Source organism: Phaethon aethereus (genome assembly GCF_964289735.1).
Source record: "Phaethon aethereus genome assembly, chromosome: 15".
In the NCBI taxonomy this organism is placed as follows: Eukaryota; Metazoa; Chordata; class Aves; order Phaethontiformes; family Phaethontidae; genus Phaethon; species Phaethon aethereus.
The window spans coordinates 4,374,265-4,388,577 of NC_138591.1; the positions used below are offsets into that span (position 1 = coordinate 4,374,265).

A 14,313-nucleotide genomic window follows, 5' to 3' on the forward strand; every position below is an offset into this window, starting at 1 on the left:
CTGGAAGCGGGAGGGTTTGAGCCTTCGGCTCTGACGCAGCCGGGTTTTGCTCTTAGATATAAATAAAACCGCAGATATTAGGGGTTTTTTCCCTCGCGTTAAACACAGCGCTTTTCGGAGCGTGAGAGCTTTTCGAGGAACGCGGCACTGTTTTTCTTAAAGCGATTAAAAATAAGCAGGAAAGTGCCGGGGGGTGCGGGGGGGGGGGGCCGGGGGGCCGCTCTGGTCCCCGCTTTTGGGGCTATTTCTCCCGTTTTCTGGACGTTGCCCCGGCTGGCGCCTGGAAACTCCTGCCCGGGCGTGCGGGGAGGAGGGGCCGGCTTTATTATTATTGTGTTTTAATTTATACGGGGATTAAATTAGACTTTCCCCTCCCCCCCCTTTGTTATAAAAGCCGATTTTTTTTTTTTTTTAATAAATTGAACAACGAAGTTGGGAGGCGGGAGAGGAGGGCGGGCCGTTCGGCACAGAAGGGAAAAATAAATGCAGAAGAAAGAAAAGTAAAAGTTGGGCCGGAGGGCGGGAAGAGCCCAAGCCCGGGCCCTGCCCCCCGCAGCGCGGCCGCTCCCGCCCGTTTCTCGCGCTAGCAAAAGCTCGGAGTTTTCGTTCAACCCGGGGGGGTGTCTCCTCCCCCGGCCTTTTCACCCTATTTTTAAATTTTTGGGGGAGGCGGAGCTCGCGAGGGAGGGAAGGGGACCCTCCTCCCGCTGCCTGAAAGGCCGCTTTGTCCGCGGCGGGGCCGTGGGAGAGGGCCTGGCGGCGCTTCCCCCTCAGCCCTTCCCGGGGCAGGGGGGCCCTCGCCTCCCTCAGCCCGGGGCGGGCGGGGAGAAGGCTTTAAACCCCGCGGACAGCGAAGGGTAGGGGGGTCATCCCTCACAGCCCCCTCAGAGCGGGGGGCGGGAAGCCGAGGCCGCTTCCCCCGAGGGGATCGCGGCGCCGCGGCCGCCAACCGCCGCCTGCTCCGAGCGGGAAAGCGAGGGGAGGCCTGGAAACGGCGGCGGGAGCGTCTCAACGCCAGGGCGAGGGAGGGGGGAGACGGGGGGCCTAGAAACTGCCGCCTGTTTACCCGCCGCTGAGTGGCAAGCCGAACAACCAATGGGGCGGCGCAGATGGGCGGCGGGCCCGCCCCGACCGCGTCCGAGAACAATGCGTGTTTCATAGGCCCGGCGCCGCCGGTTTTTTTTTTTTTCTTCTTCCCGCCCCACGCTCGCGCTCCCCCTTTTTTTTGTGTGTTCCCCCCCCTTTTTTTTTTTTTTTTTTTTTTTTAAGTGCCGCCGAGCCGCGCGCGGGGCCGGCCGGAGGAGGAGGAGGAAGGAGGAGGAGGAGGGGTGCGGTGCGGTGCGTGGAGGCGATGCTGCAGCTCGGCGGGGCCCCGCCGCTCCATGGCGCGGCAGCCGCGTCGCTCCCGCGCTGCCCCTGAGGAGCGGAGCGGAGCGGAGCCGGGCGGCGGGCAGGGCGGCGAGCCGGCACCCCCCGCCCCAGCCCCGCGCCGCCGCCATGCCCCGCGACCAGGCGGCCTGACCGCGCCGAGGTAGGACCCGGCCCCGGCCCCCTCCCCCGGGGCGGGGGCGTCGCGCCCCCCCGCCGCCCCCTGCCCCAGCCCGGGGGCGCTTTTTGCCCTTTTTTCACCCCTTTTTCCTCACTTCAGTAGTTACCAGCCGGGATGCGGCCGCTCCCGCGGCCCCGGGGTGAGACTCGCCCCGCTCAGCCACGCGGGGCGGCACTGGATGTCATTTTTAAGTTTCACCCAAATAAATCTAAAAAAAAAAAACAACGCAAGGCGGTGGGTTTTTTTTTTGCCTTATTTTTTTTTCCTATTCCCCCCCATTTTTTTTTTTTTGTTAATGATTTCTTGGCCCGGCAGCGCCTGCCCTCCCCCGCGCTGGCAGCGGCCGGCGACCGGACGGGTAGGGCGGCGGGGCCGGGGCGGAGCGGCGGCTCCGGGGCTACGGGAGCGCTGGGGGGGAAGAGAGAGAAAACCCTACTTTATTCCCCGGAGTGTTTATTATTTCTCGCTATCCTGGTGCAAAGCCCGACGGGCGGGGGTGGGTGATCGCTTCGTCAGGCTGCAAGTACAAATATATATATATTTAAAAAAAATTTTTTTTTCACTCTGTCGGGAAATAATACGTGTTTTGTTTTCCCGAGCGGGAGCGACGTTGGAAAAAACGGAAGGGGAGAGAAAAAAAAAAAACAACCCCACACCCCAGACGGCGGTTTGGAGGCTTGGGAATGGGGGAAAAAAGGCGAGAAACGGGGCTGGGGAGCGATGCCGGCGGGGGAGCCCCTTTCCCGGCGGCGCTGCCTCCTGCGGCCGCGGCGGCTCTCGGCGGGGCACAGCAGCCGCGCGGCGGGTGAAAAAGGGGGGAAAAAAAAAGAGAATTTTGGGGTGTTTTGTGGTTGTTTTGGGGTTTTTTTGTGTCCTTGTTTTCCTGCGCTCCTGGAGAAATGCCCTCCCCCTCCGGAGCCGGGCCGCGGCGGCGGGCGCTCCCCGGCTTTGGGGGTGACACGCGTAACACTTAAAAAAAAAAAAAAAAAATTAAAAATATTTTTTTTCCCGCCCTTCGCCACAAGTTTTCCATGGATTTTTTTTTTTCCACTTCCCCCCCCCCCCCCTTCTGCGCCCCGGTCGGGAAGATGAGGGTGGGTTTTTTGGGGGGGTCGGGACAGGTCGGCTGACCGCAGCCCCCCCCCCCGTTCTCTCTCCGCAGGCAGCGCCGAGACCGCCGCGCCGGGGCTGGCTGCCCGCACCGCGCCATGGGACGCCCGGACGCCTTATTTTTGAAAACCATCTGATTTTTTTGGGGGAGGAGGAAGAGGAGGAGGAGGAGGGGGGGGTGGGGGGCGGGAGGGGGGGGGAAGGCGGTGGCGGGCACCGCCAGCGATCCGGGAGGATTCCTTGAAGCCGGCGAGTGGATGATGGATGGCCGAGATTTCGGGCCCCCCCGCTCGGTGCACGGCCCCCCTCCGCTGCTCTCGGGGCTGGCGATGGAGAGCCACCGCCTGGGAGCCACCGGCCGCCTGGCCCCCGCCGCCGGGCCCATGGCCGCCGGGCTCCCCGCCGCCCTCCAGCCCGGCAAGTTCCTCGCATCGGGCATCAGCCTCCACTCCCACCCGGGTAAGGCTCCGCGGAACCCCCCCACCCGCCCCCCGGATGCCCCTGCTCCCCGCGCCTTTCCCTCCTCCGCGGGCGGACCCCCGGGGCCGGCAGCCGGCGGGGCTCGAAGCGCAAAAAAAATTTACGATAATAATAACAATGTTATCTGTAGGCTTGCAGCTTTTTCGCTTGTTTTCACCCAAGGGTTTTCTGCCTGGCCTGGCTTTGATTTGGGGAGATTAAGGAAAAAAAGGCGGGGGGGGAAATAATTGGGGAAAAATTAATAGGGGAATGGTGAGAAAAAAATAGGGGAAGAAAAAAAATAGAGGACTAGGGGAAGAAAAGAATAGGGAAATGGGGGGAAAAAAATAGCTGCTGGCCGCTAAAAATCCTCCCCCCAGCGTACGGTTTTCTTGGCACCGAGGAAAATCCCCGCCGAGGCGGCTGCGGGTGTTTTTGGGAAAGAATTCGGGAGAAATCCCGTTTTCGGGAAAGCTGAGGCAGGTCGGGCTGCGGAGGTGCTTCACGGCCAGGCAAAAAACCACCCTCGGGCTGGGAAAAGGGGCAGAACGGGGCAGTTTTGGGGGGGTTGGTCCCCGCCACCCCGGGCAGCGCTGCCGGCACTGCGGGTTTTGGTGGTTTCTGGGGGTTTTTTGTGTTGTTTGTTTTTCCTTGGTGACTATTATTTTTTCAACCTGCAAACAAAACTTCCATGCAGGGGCTGCTCCGTCCTTAATAATACTATTTTTTCCCCCTTCTCGGCGCACGCCGTCCCTGGGCAGCCCCACGGCTGCCTCTCCATTTAAAAACAAAACAAAACAACCCAGACTTTGAAATGTACGGGGGTTATAATTTTTTTTTCCCCAGTCAGCTTTTTATTTATTTGCTTAAATTACTTTGTTTTTTTGGAAGGATTTTTATTTTTCCCCGCTTTCCGAGCTCCCTTTCGCCGCGACTCGCAGGGCGGGATAACGTAGGGTCCGGGAGGACGCTGCCCGCACTCCTGCCTGGTCTTTTGCCGGGCTGCTGCCGAGCCTGCCCTGGGAGGACGCGAGGGATTTCTGACCGTTTGATTTCCCTCTCTGGCTCTATTCCCCCCCCCCCCTTTTATTTTTTAGGGTTTTTTTTTCTTTTTTTTTCCCCCCTTTCTCTCCCCTGGGCGTGGAGAGGTGACTCGGAGTTTACTTTAGGCGTTGGGAGGGTGACAGGTTTTGCAATAATAAACCTGCTTTTCTCCCAGCCGTCCGGGATGAATGACTTTGAAATTCGCAAACCTGATTGCCAACATCTGCAGAGAAGGAAGCAGCCCGAATCGAGGGAAAAAGATTTATTAGTTTTCGACTAGGTGGCAGTGCCAATTTCTCAGGTGTGAAGAGTAGAGAGGTGTAAAGCGAACGGCTGTGAAGCCAAGCACATGGGCAGACACCTTTTTTTCCTTCCCTTTTGTCTTTTTTCCCCCCCCCCCCCCTCCCTTTTTCTGTCCTGGCTATATTTTTTTCCCCCCCCTTCCTTCCACCTCCTGCTAAAGCAGAATACGACCTCTGCAAAAATTCATCTGGACAATCTCAAGCCAAACCGAGTGTGGGTTGTTCTCTTTTTTTTTTTTTTTCCCCCCTGTGATTATTTTTTTTATTGGGTATGTTTTTTTTTTTTAAATTCTTTTTTTTTTTTTTTCTTCCCCCTCCCAAAGTTTCCTTTTCTGGTGCTTCCCTGAAATCCAGGCAGCCGGGGAGGGAGGCGCTGAGCTCCGGCTGAGCCGAGCCGATGAAGCGTTGCTCCCTGCCGCCGTCCGTGAGCGTTCCCGCTGCGCTGCAAGCCCTTGGGCTGAGAGCCAGCCTCGGTTTTGGGGCCCATCACGGAGGGAATGGGTTTTGGGATCCCTCCGATTTATTTTTTATATATATATATTTTTAAAATTTATTATTATTATTTTTATTTTCCTTTCTCTGAAGTCTTTTGAAAATGGCCCCCCATCCCTGCCTGCACCTCCGTGGTGCCCGGCTCTCTCCCATGCGCTCCCTGGGATGATCGCTAGCAACGCTTGCCCGATGAGATTGGCTTTGCCATGGCACGGCACTTCACAACCGGGCTAAACTGCACTAAAAAGATACCTACAATTAACAGTTGAAACTTCCATTGCACCATGGCAGTGGGATAGGCAGGGATTTTCTTTTCTTTTATTCTATTTTATTTTTTTTTATTTTATTTTTTTACGGCTTTAACAGTGATAATTGCTTCCTGCTACGGAGGGGCTTTTTGTAGGTTTGCGTTCGCAGTGGTGGTGGGTTGGTTGTTTTTTTTTCCGGTTTGGTTTGTTTTTTGGAGGAGTTTGGAGGGGTGGAAGGCAAAGGCTTGTGTAAGGGGTTAAGAAAAGTAGGCAGGAGGCGAAGCCTTTAAATAGAGCCGGTTCAAACCGATCTTTAAATACCGCCGGGCTGAAGAAAGAGACTGTTGAACCCGTCCCAGCGTCCTCCTAAAATAAATACGCCCCTGTAAAAATAGCGCGATTGGCCATATTTGAGGATTTGGTGATCGCCGGCACCGACTCCCGATTTCTCGCGTAGCCGCCGCTCCTCGCAGCCGTCAGGGCTCTGCCCCAAGCGCCGAAACGTGGCCGCCTGGACCCCCGGCCCCTCGGCTCTTCTCCGGGGGGTTTCTGTTCCGTGGTAGCGTTTCGGTACCGGGCGGGGGGGGACGGGGACAGAAGCCCCTTTGTTGGAAGCGCGTGCCGGCGCGCTCGGCCGCGGGGCTGCCATCCCGCTCCTCGGGCGTCGCGGCGTCCCTGTCCCCGAGGAGGGCAGGGGGGTGCCGGGGAGCGGCGGGGTGCTCCCGACAGGCCCTGCCGAGGGCGGGGGGAGGAAGGTGACTGTTCGCAATGGAATTTCGTCCCTGGCAGCGGCTGAGCTTGCCGGGAAGTCCTTGCTTAAAAAGAGGCCGCGATCGATGGAGTCAGGCGGCCGAGCTCGCTCGGCTCTGCAGCCCGTGGCTCGAAATACAGGGGGGGGGTTTATGGTTTTGCTCCTTCCCTACCCCACCGTCTTCAGGTCCCAGCGAGTGTCCTGGCCTTGGCTCCATCCCACGGCGGGCGCGTTGTTCTCGGCAGCTTCTGTGTTTTGGGGGAGGTGGAAGAGGCTCCCTCGGACTCGGCTGCAAAGGGCTGCTCTGGGACCGCGGGTCTGCGTGCGGGCAAACGCCGTCCACGCGCAACAAAAAAGATTCTCGGCGTCTAAAATAGTAATAATAGTAATAAAAATCTGCTTTTTTCCATGTACTGAGGTATCCTTTCTTGGGTGGGATGCATATGGGGGGGCTGCCGGGACAGGTCTGTGTTTCTATAAAAGGATGCCCAGCCTCTGCCATTAAAATACGCTTCAGAAACGCTTTCCAGTGCCTGGGAAGAGGGACACCCCTGGGCGAGCAGAGCTGGCGTGGTGTTAAAGCCAGCTGGAGAGCAGGGGCTGGGAGGAGAGCGGTCAGGTGGAGGGGAGAGGTTTTGCTTTGCTTGCTTTCATGCTTCCACGTTAGCATGTGCCTTCAAATGCAGGGGTTTAAGGCGGATTGGAAACCGTCCCTGCTTCCAGGCCCGCTGTGCCCGGGGAGAAGTTTTCCAGGGTGGCTGGGCTAGGCAGGAGCATAGGAAAAAAAAAAAAAAAACCTCCCTCCAAGGATAGCTTTGCTGTGCCAGCAAAATCCCACTGTGGCCGTCCTTATAATGGCAAAACTGTGCTTCTGCTGAGCCCGCAGGTTTTGCAGAGGAGGCCTTGCCGTCGGCGGCGCCAGCAGCAGCGCGATTTGCTCATCTAAACTGCGTCCACGCTGAAATGGCTTCGCTGATAGGAGGCACCGGGGGAGCGGTGCTGGACCGAACCGTGCCCCCCTCCTCCCCGTAGCGCAGCTGGCAAGGAGGGGGGCTCCCGGACCGGCGGCGGGATTTTGGCCGTGGTTCGTACGCGGCTCTTTTTGGTCACGTTTTTATGCTGCAAGGAAAATACCACGGGTGTTTAATGGCCCTTGAAGTCGCAGTTCCCCCCCCCCGCTGCCCGCCCAGGGGGTGGTGCGAGGGGCTGAGCGCGGGGGGCTCTTGGGGCAGGGGCTCCCCGGCGAAGAGCGGGAGGAATGCCGCCCGGCCTGAGCCCTGCCCGGGGAGGTGCTTCTCCTCCCGTGGGGGCCCTGGTGAAATCGGAGGCTTTTTGGTCCGTGTGGGATGCTGTGCTCGGACCCGTCGTGCTCTCCCCTTTACGGCCGGCATCGCCGGGCCCAGAGGGAGCGCTCGGCCATCAAGTGCTGCCCCTGCGGCTCCGCCGGGCCTGCGGCCAACTCCGTGAGCGAGGCAGGAGCGGTCTCTGGTTTTGCACTGGGGATGAAATGGGGGGGGGGGAAGGGGCTTCTGCATTTTTGGGAGTCTCCCGGCATGCGCCGCTGGGGTGCTGGGGACACGTTTCCCTGCGGTCCTGGGCGTGGGGTGGGTTATGGGGTGGCATCTCCATCCTTCAGGAGGGGTGGGAAGGGCTGTCCGCCCTGTCCTCCAGCCCCCCCGGGGGGGGGGGGGCTGCCCCATCCCAAGTGGCAGTAGCTGGTGGTAGGGACGCTGGGCTCGGACTGTGGACCAGAGCCCCAGGGCCGACGCGATGGCGTAAACTTGCACAGAGCGAGGTCCTGCGGGATCCTTCGCTGCGTTAGGGTTTCCAGCGCCTTCCCCAGCTGAACAGGCAGGAGCCCGGCCCTGCCTCCGATACGTGGCGCTGGCGAAGATGCGCTTCGTTAGCGCTGCTTCTAGCAGCCCTTCTCCCGCCCCGGGTGAGCCTTGCCCCCACCCAGCACCGCGGCGGGGTCAGCCAGCCGCCGGTCCCAGCCCTGACTGATGGTGTGCCGGTGAAAACCTGATCTGGAGGATGTGCCAGTGCTAGAAATTCCTCGCCTGGGATGGCATGGGGCAGCAGGCAGGTCCCCCGGCGTAGGGGACGGGCTCCTCTGCTTTCCCAGCACAGCAGCTGTTGGCGAAATGGAAATTGCCGGGAATTAATCTCGCTGCAGACGTGGTTAGCAGAGCAGGGCTTTCATAAGGGAAATTTTAGATCTCCTTCCTAGGATAACCCAGGGTGAAGCTGGAATTAGTTTATAATTACATAGTAAATAACCCCCCATCTTGTCATTTCACCATCTTCTGATGAATATGGAAATGAACATTGTTAAGGGGAATTAACGTCCTTACGGCAGCCTTCCAGGTGAGCGCCTTGCGGCTCGGCCGCGGCCGCGACCGGTGCGAGGGTGTCGGATCACCTCCTTTAGCTGGGGTTAGCGCCCGACGAGTTGAAACAAGGCCCCATGTGTTTTCGGCGTGTACTAAACTGGTCCAGTTACAGCTTCGGGCGGGAGGTGGTGCAGGGAATCGGGGCCAGCCTGGCATGTGCTGACACGAAAGCTACCTTGCCGGGACGAGGAGATGTTGGTCTGGGTTAGGTAACGCGATCCAGCATTGCCCGCTCGAGGTGCCGAGGACAAGGGAACGCTTTGTTCTGCCTCGCTGCTGAAAGGGAGAGCGCGGTGGGCCCTGAACCGACCCGAAAACGCAGGCGGGGTTGGGGAAGAAGGGGAGCCGAGGGCAGCCCCGAGCTCCCTGCCTTCAGGGCTGGGCGAGGGAGCAGCACTGCATCCCGCCGTGGCAGCCCCTCGCTGGCTTTTCCAGCTGGGGATGCTCTTTTAAAAAGCAAAGTCTGGGAGAGGAGTGCTCCAGCGTGGCTGCCCTGCAGGGCGCTGCTTCTCCCTGGCCACGGGGATTTGGGGGTTTCCTTCTCCCCAGGTTTCCTCCCAGCCCCACGTTTCTGGCTGGCTTCACTCCGGCATGGCAGAGCTGGGTGGCACTCGCTGGCTGGGGAAAAACACTATTATATCTCTCTCTGCTATTTGCTTTGCTCATCGTTCGCTCCTCTTCAGCTCTTAAACACCAAGGGGACAGCGGCCGCACAGGCCCTTTGTGCCCATCCCCGTCGGCGCCGGCTGGGGAGGACGGCGCGGCAGGAGCCCTGCCGTACGGCAGCGCCGCGGCGGTGACAGTTGGGCTCTCTCCCCACGCCGCGAGGATCAGCTGTTGGGTGCACAATATGCTCCGGTTTTCCTCTCCAGCTGTTGTCGTTGACGGTTATGGGAAGCGAAAGGTAGTTGGGAATTTGGTATCTCTAAATCAGGGAGGTGATGGGCAGAAAGGAGGGGGGAGGGCTCGGGCTCGGTATAGCTGAGGCTGGTTTTTGCTTAAATCCAGGGAGACTTTGAAATAGTGGCAAAAGGACTGGAGTGACCTTGGGAATAAATTTTATTGCCAATGTAGCAGTGGCCAGAGAGCCATTTTGAAGGGGTTGGATGCAGGCAGGCAAACTGAGCACGGTGGGCTCGGAGCAAGGGAAGGAGCGATGTGGTACGTTTGGGAGAGAACGTGCCTTTTTAGGGGAGTAGCGGAGATTTTAAAGGACTCAGCCCAGTCTCTCTGGTTCTGTATCCCCGGCAACTTCTGCCGGGGTTGCTCTTGCTTCTGTCGCCATCCATCTTACCCTGCCGCGTTACTGCGAGCAAAGATCCCTTTTTATCTTCGGTGGTTAGATATATTGCCCGTGCTTCCCTTTCTGCCCCCTCCGATCCCTTCTCAACTGAATTCCCTGTGGTTTGAATATGCTTTTAATACGTCTGGTTTAATTGCTTTTAATTAAAAAAAAATAATTGAAATGGTCAGGGTGCTTGGGAGGAAGGGTTTTGAAGGGATTCGGCTCTTGCCGCTTGCAGGCAGTGCCGGTAGCGACGTGTGAATGAAACGGCCCCCGTGTTATCGCCGCGCAGTGTGTGTAATTCCGGTGTTCTGTGTCCTGACCTGCTGGGTGGGGAGGCATCTCACATGCCGTGTCACACGCGAGCCAAGCGGGTAATACTCCAGCGAGTAAAGATGGGTGCAGGCAGCTTCCCAGGGTGCCGGTGAAAGCCCAGCACACCTTTCTGCTGGCTCCACTCTGCCGGGCGGGCACAACTGCGCTGGGCTCCCGGCGCGCGCAGCGTGCCGGGGTTTCCCTTCGCAATCCCAGCGCTACAGCGGGGCTTTCTCCCTAATGAGATTAGCGACACAAAGCGGTGATTCTTCTGCTGCTTTTAATGGATGTTCAGGGTTTGTGTGGGATCGGAAATTCCTACTTTCATCAGATGAGCCCTCTCTGTGACTATTTTGTGGACAGAGCTTCCTTTCCTCGGCTTCAGGGCTGACACTCATATTGGCACAAGCGTTTTAGGCTTTCCCCTCCTGCCCCGCTCTGCCTCCCTTCCTTCCCAGCCCCTGCCACGGTGAATTTTATCTTCTTTCCTGCTTTGAATCTCGCTCTCAACCCAAGCCGCTTCTGTCTTGTGGAGGGCCCGAAAGCTTGGTGGCCGTCCCTGGCCAGGCTAAGCGCAGCCGGGAGGAAGGAGAAATGCAAAAGTCGCTCTTGACTCGTTCTTGCAGCTGCTCCATGGTCTCCCCAGCTGAGATGTGCAAACGCACATGTGCGTGTCCATACACATAAATAGGGCATCCGTCTAGTGCTTCACCCGACAGAGTGCTGGCCGTCCCTGCCTTGTGACATTGGGGCCCCGATGGCGATTTGTCAAGAGCCCAAGGGCTGTGCTTCAATTTGAATATGGATTTGCATAATTCATCAGGACTTAAACTGCACCGCCATAATATTTGCCTCTGCGTTTATCTTCCGTTATCGGCGGCGGGGAGGTGCGCGGTGTTGGGCGTTTGCCGGCCGCAGAGACCCCTTTGCTTCACGGTTCGGCGCTCTCTCGGTGCAGAAAAGGTGGCGTGGGCTGATGTTCAGGAGGAGATGGGGAGGGCAGGAGCCTCTGGAAGGAAGAAGGGCTGAATGGAGAGGAGGAGAGGTTGGGCACAGGCTGAGCTTTTGAGCCTGGTTTCCTAAAGAAAAGAGGCTTATGAGATTGTGCTCCATCTGTGGATCTCCTTCTTCCAGCCCCAGATGTCTGCAGCCCCTGGCTAGATTTCTCCCCATGGTGGTTTTGGTCCCCGCCGATGCGGTGGAGGTCAGTGTTGGGCTCTGGGAGAGGGATGCGCTCACTCCCGTGGTGCATGGAGCAGGATGTGCGGGTATCTCCGGCATCACCTTGCGCTTTCCCCGTCCTGGCCGTGCCGTATGCAAGTGGGAGTTGTGAAGCGGGAGTCGTGAAGCTGGATCTGATCGAACACAGTTGGGTCATCGGTGATGTCCTCGCTCCAGCCCTGGGGTGTTTCTTGGAGCCGGACCCCTCCCGCTGCCGGGACCCCCACGTCATGCAGTGGTAGCCGGCTGAATTGGCGTTGCGGCGTTCAGGTCTGATCGGAGTGCTGTGCCGCTCCGTGCCTCAGTTTCCCCTTGCAGTGCCGCCCCGCTTTGCAGGGCACCCCGGGAGGTGCTGAGCCATGGCAGCCGCTGTGCAAACAAGGTTTAAAATAAGGAACGATGGAGGCCACGTCTCCCAGGGCTTTGAGTCATCCCGGCTCGTGCTGACTGTGCCTGGCAGGGGCCTGGGAGGCAAAACAAACCTGCATCCAGCTGCCACCTCCCCGCCAGATGTTAGTGGTGGTGTGACTGGTTGGGTTTCGGTGGTGGACCTACAGGCAGAGCAAATGGAGCTGCTGTGGGGAGATGCCCCCTCTCTGGTGGCCCCGGTGAAACCCTGGTGAAACCGGTGGCTTGGGGCAGTCCCCAGCTCGGGGACTTGCAGTCGGGCCACCTGATTTCTGGAGGAAGGGGCGAGGTGAGCAGCCCCTGGTCTTGCAATGTGCGGGTTTGGGTTTGCAGAATGGGGGGCGCTGAGGCTCCTTCCAGCACCCCTGGGCTTAGGCACGGTGGGGACCGTCCTGGCTGCGACCCCTCACCGTGCTGGACACGGGGACAGGCAGAGACGAACCCGGGGGCGATCCCGCCGCGGCCCCCCACCCACCACCCCACGCAGGGAGAAGGCGATGGGAAGCCGAGGGGAGCAGAGGGCAGGTGGCAGTTACCTTTCGGCGGGCGCCCCGGTGAGCATCCGCGGGGCTGGCTGCTGCCCATCACGCAGCGGCGTTTAATTTCTCAATGGGAGGGCAGGGAGATAATGCTGCACAGTCCCATTTAACCTGCTGGTGACCTGGTCTTAAGTCATTGTGGCTGAAAATAGACCGTGTTCCCTCCAGGGCACGGCTAATGGCGCTGGGAAAGCTGGGATCTCTCTTTGAAGGCTGATTTAATTGCTGCTGGCAGGCACTCGGTGCAGGTGATGTGGGGACCAGCACCCGTGCCATCCCACAATAACCTCCCCCCACCGAGCGCCTGTAGCTCCGCCGGCTCTGGCAGCGAAGGGTAACGAGCTCTTTTCTAACGAAGGCACGGGATGGTGGCTCAGAGCCGGGCGCGTGGGTGTCGCTGGGGTAATTGCGCGGGCAGGGCTCGGCCTGCGGGGAGCGGGGGCTCGCTTGTTTGCGTCACATCTTCTGCACCGAGTTTGGGTGATTAAAAAAAAAAAAAAGAAATTAAAAATGGGGAAGAGGAGAAGCAGCTGCAACGAAAGCGTGCGCCCAGTGCCAGAAACAGAGTCAGCCCTAGGGCTCCTGCGCTGGCCGCCAACGGCCAGAGGATCTTCACTGTGGCGAAGGATGGCCCAGAGCAAAGACATTTTGATGCTGCCCTAGAAAATCAGGAGAGGAAGGCGAGACTACAACCTGGCAGCCAGGTTCTGCATTCCTGAGGATTCTGCTAATAAGTTGGAGAGTTAAAATTATTATTTTTTAATTTCCATGGGGCATCTTAGTAAATGTGGAACTGAAGACCCCACCGAGTCGCTCCTTGCTAGTTGAGGAAAGCTGTGCAGTTGTGCAGTGAGAGCCTGGAGGTTTTGGTGGACCTCCATCGGGTGTCAGGTTTAATTACGCCAGCGGAAAAGGAGAGAGATCCGATGGGATCGGGGATATCAGGCTGGGGATGCAGAGGAGAAGCTTCTGCTGTAGCAGCTGACGGCGACCCAGGAGCGTTGACACTGGTTTTTAGTGTTTGTGCGTCAGGATTAACGTGGGACCAGGTCGGTGCTTCCCAGACCGCGTGTTTCAGGCTGTGCAGATGGGCTGCGCATCATGCCAAGGGTCTCAGTGGGATGGTTTCCATCCTGGCCCCTCCAGCACGAGGAAGAGCCGCCTTCCCTCTGCCAGAGGGATTCCTGTCCCCACCTGGGTGGCTTCTTGCTGCCCCCCACGAAGATGCTGTCAGCGGGGAGCTGGTGCGTGATCTTCAGGGCATGTCATCAGGGTCCGATTTTCCCGGGACCCCAAGCCCTGACGTGCTGGTACACCTGGGATTGCATTTGCTTTGCTGCATGGTGGAAACCGAGTCTGCAGGATGCCGGGGGCAGAGCCAGGGTGCGAGCACTGATCCCTTGAGTCCTTGCAGCCACTTCTTCCCATTTTCTCCTCCTCCGCCATCTCCAGGATGTTGGGGCTGTTCCAGCTCCCAGGTGAGGAGGAGGTGAGCGGTAAGGCTCAGCCTGACGGTGTTTTTTTCCAGGGAGGCAGGGAACCCCTGCACACCCCCCTGCCCTTTGGCGTGCCCTGGCTGCGGGGGGAGCGGTGATTCACCGCGAGGGTAGCACGGCACTAAAATCACGGCACGGCGTCGGCACGGGGTAATGGCTGCGGGAGGGTTCCTTGGAAACCCGTTGGGAGCGCGCCGTGTTCCTGTGCTGACACAGCTGCGAGCAATAGTAAATATTGAGCAAGAGCCACTTAAAAATAAAGCAGCCTGGACACAGATTCCCACGTGGAATAAAATAAAATTAAAAGAAACAATAGAGAACTGCGCTGAGCTGGGGGGAAACTCGCCTTGGCTTTTAAGGTCATGATTTTTGCAGCTGAAGGAGAGCGGCGCGGCGGTGTTCGAGCCGGCAAAGGCCAGGAGCACGGACCCCCCGCCGGAGGATGCTGTCTCTGAGCTCGCCGGGGCCCTTAGAAGATTAAAGGGGGAGTTAAATTGATCTGGCTGTTCTGGATCCGGGGGATGAGATTGAAGGCCTTCAGGGGATGCGGAGAATCAAGGCTGTAAATGAAGGCTTTGAAGCAACTGCCAGCCCCGTAGCACGGGGTGTAAATACGGCAGGGTCAGGTTTTGGGGTGGAGGGCGGTGGGTTGCGACGTCAGCAGCGGCTTGGGGCTCTGGGGACGGGGACGGGCCAGCACT

The 14,313-nt window shown here is 58.7% G+C and overlaps 1 protein-coding gene across 1 annotated transcript in view; it reads left to right on the top strand.

The window, feature by feature from the left end:
* Positions 1-2,821: 2,821 nt before the first annotated feature.
* TNRC18 (trinucleotide repeat containing 18) overlaps positions 2,822-14,313 on the top strand; it is a gene marked incomplete at its 3' end in the record, with an annotated part of 55,508 nt that continues 44,016 nt past the window's right edge. The window contains exon 1 of the mRNA XM_082006598.1: positions 2,822-3,118. Within this exon, the coding sequence (XP_081862724.1) occupies positions 2,917-3,118 (202 nt within the window). The 5' untranslated portion in view covers positions 2,822-2,916. The remainder of the gene's footprint in view (positions 3,119-14,313) is intronic.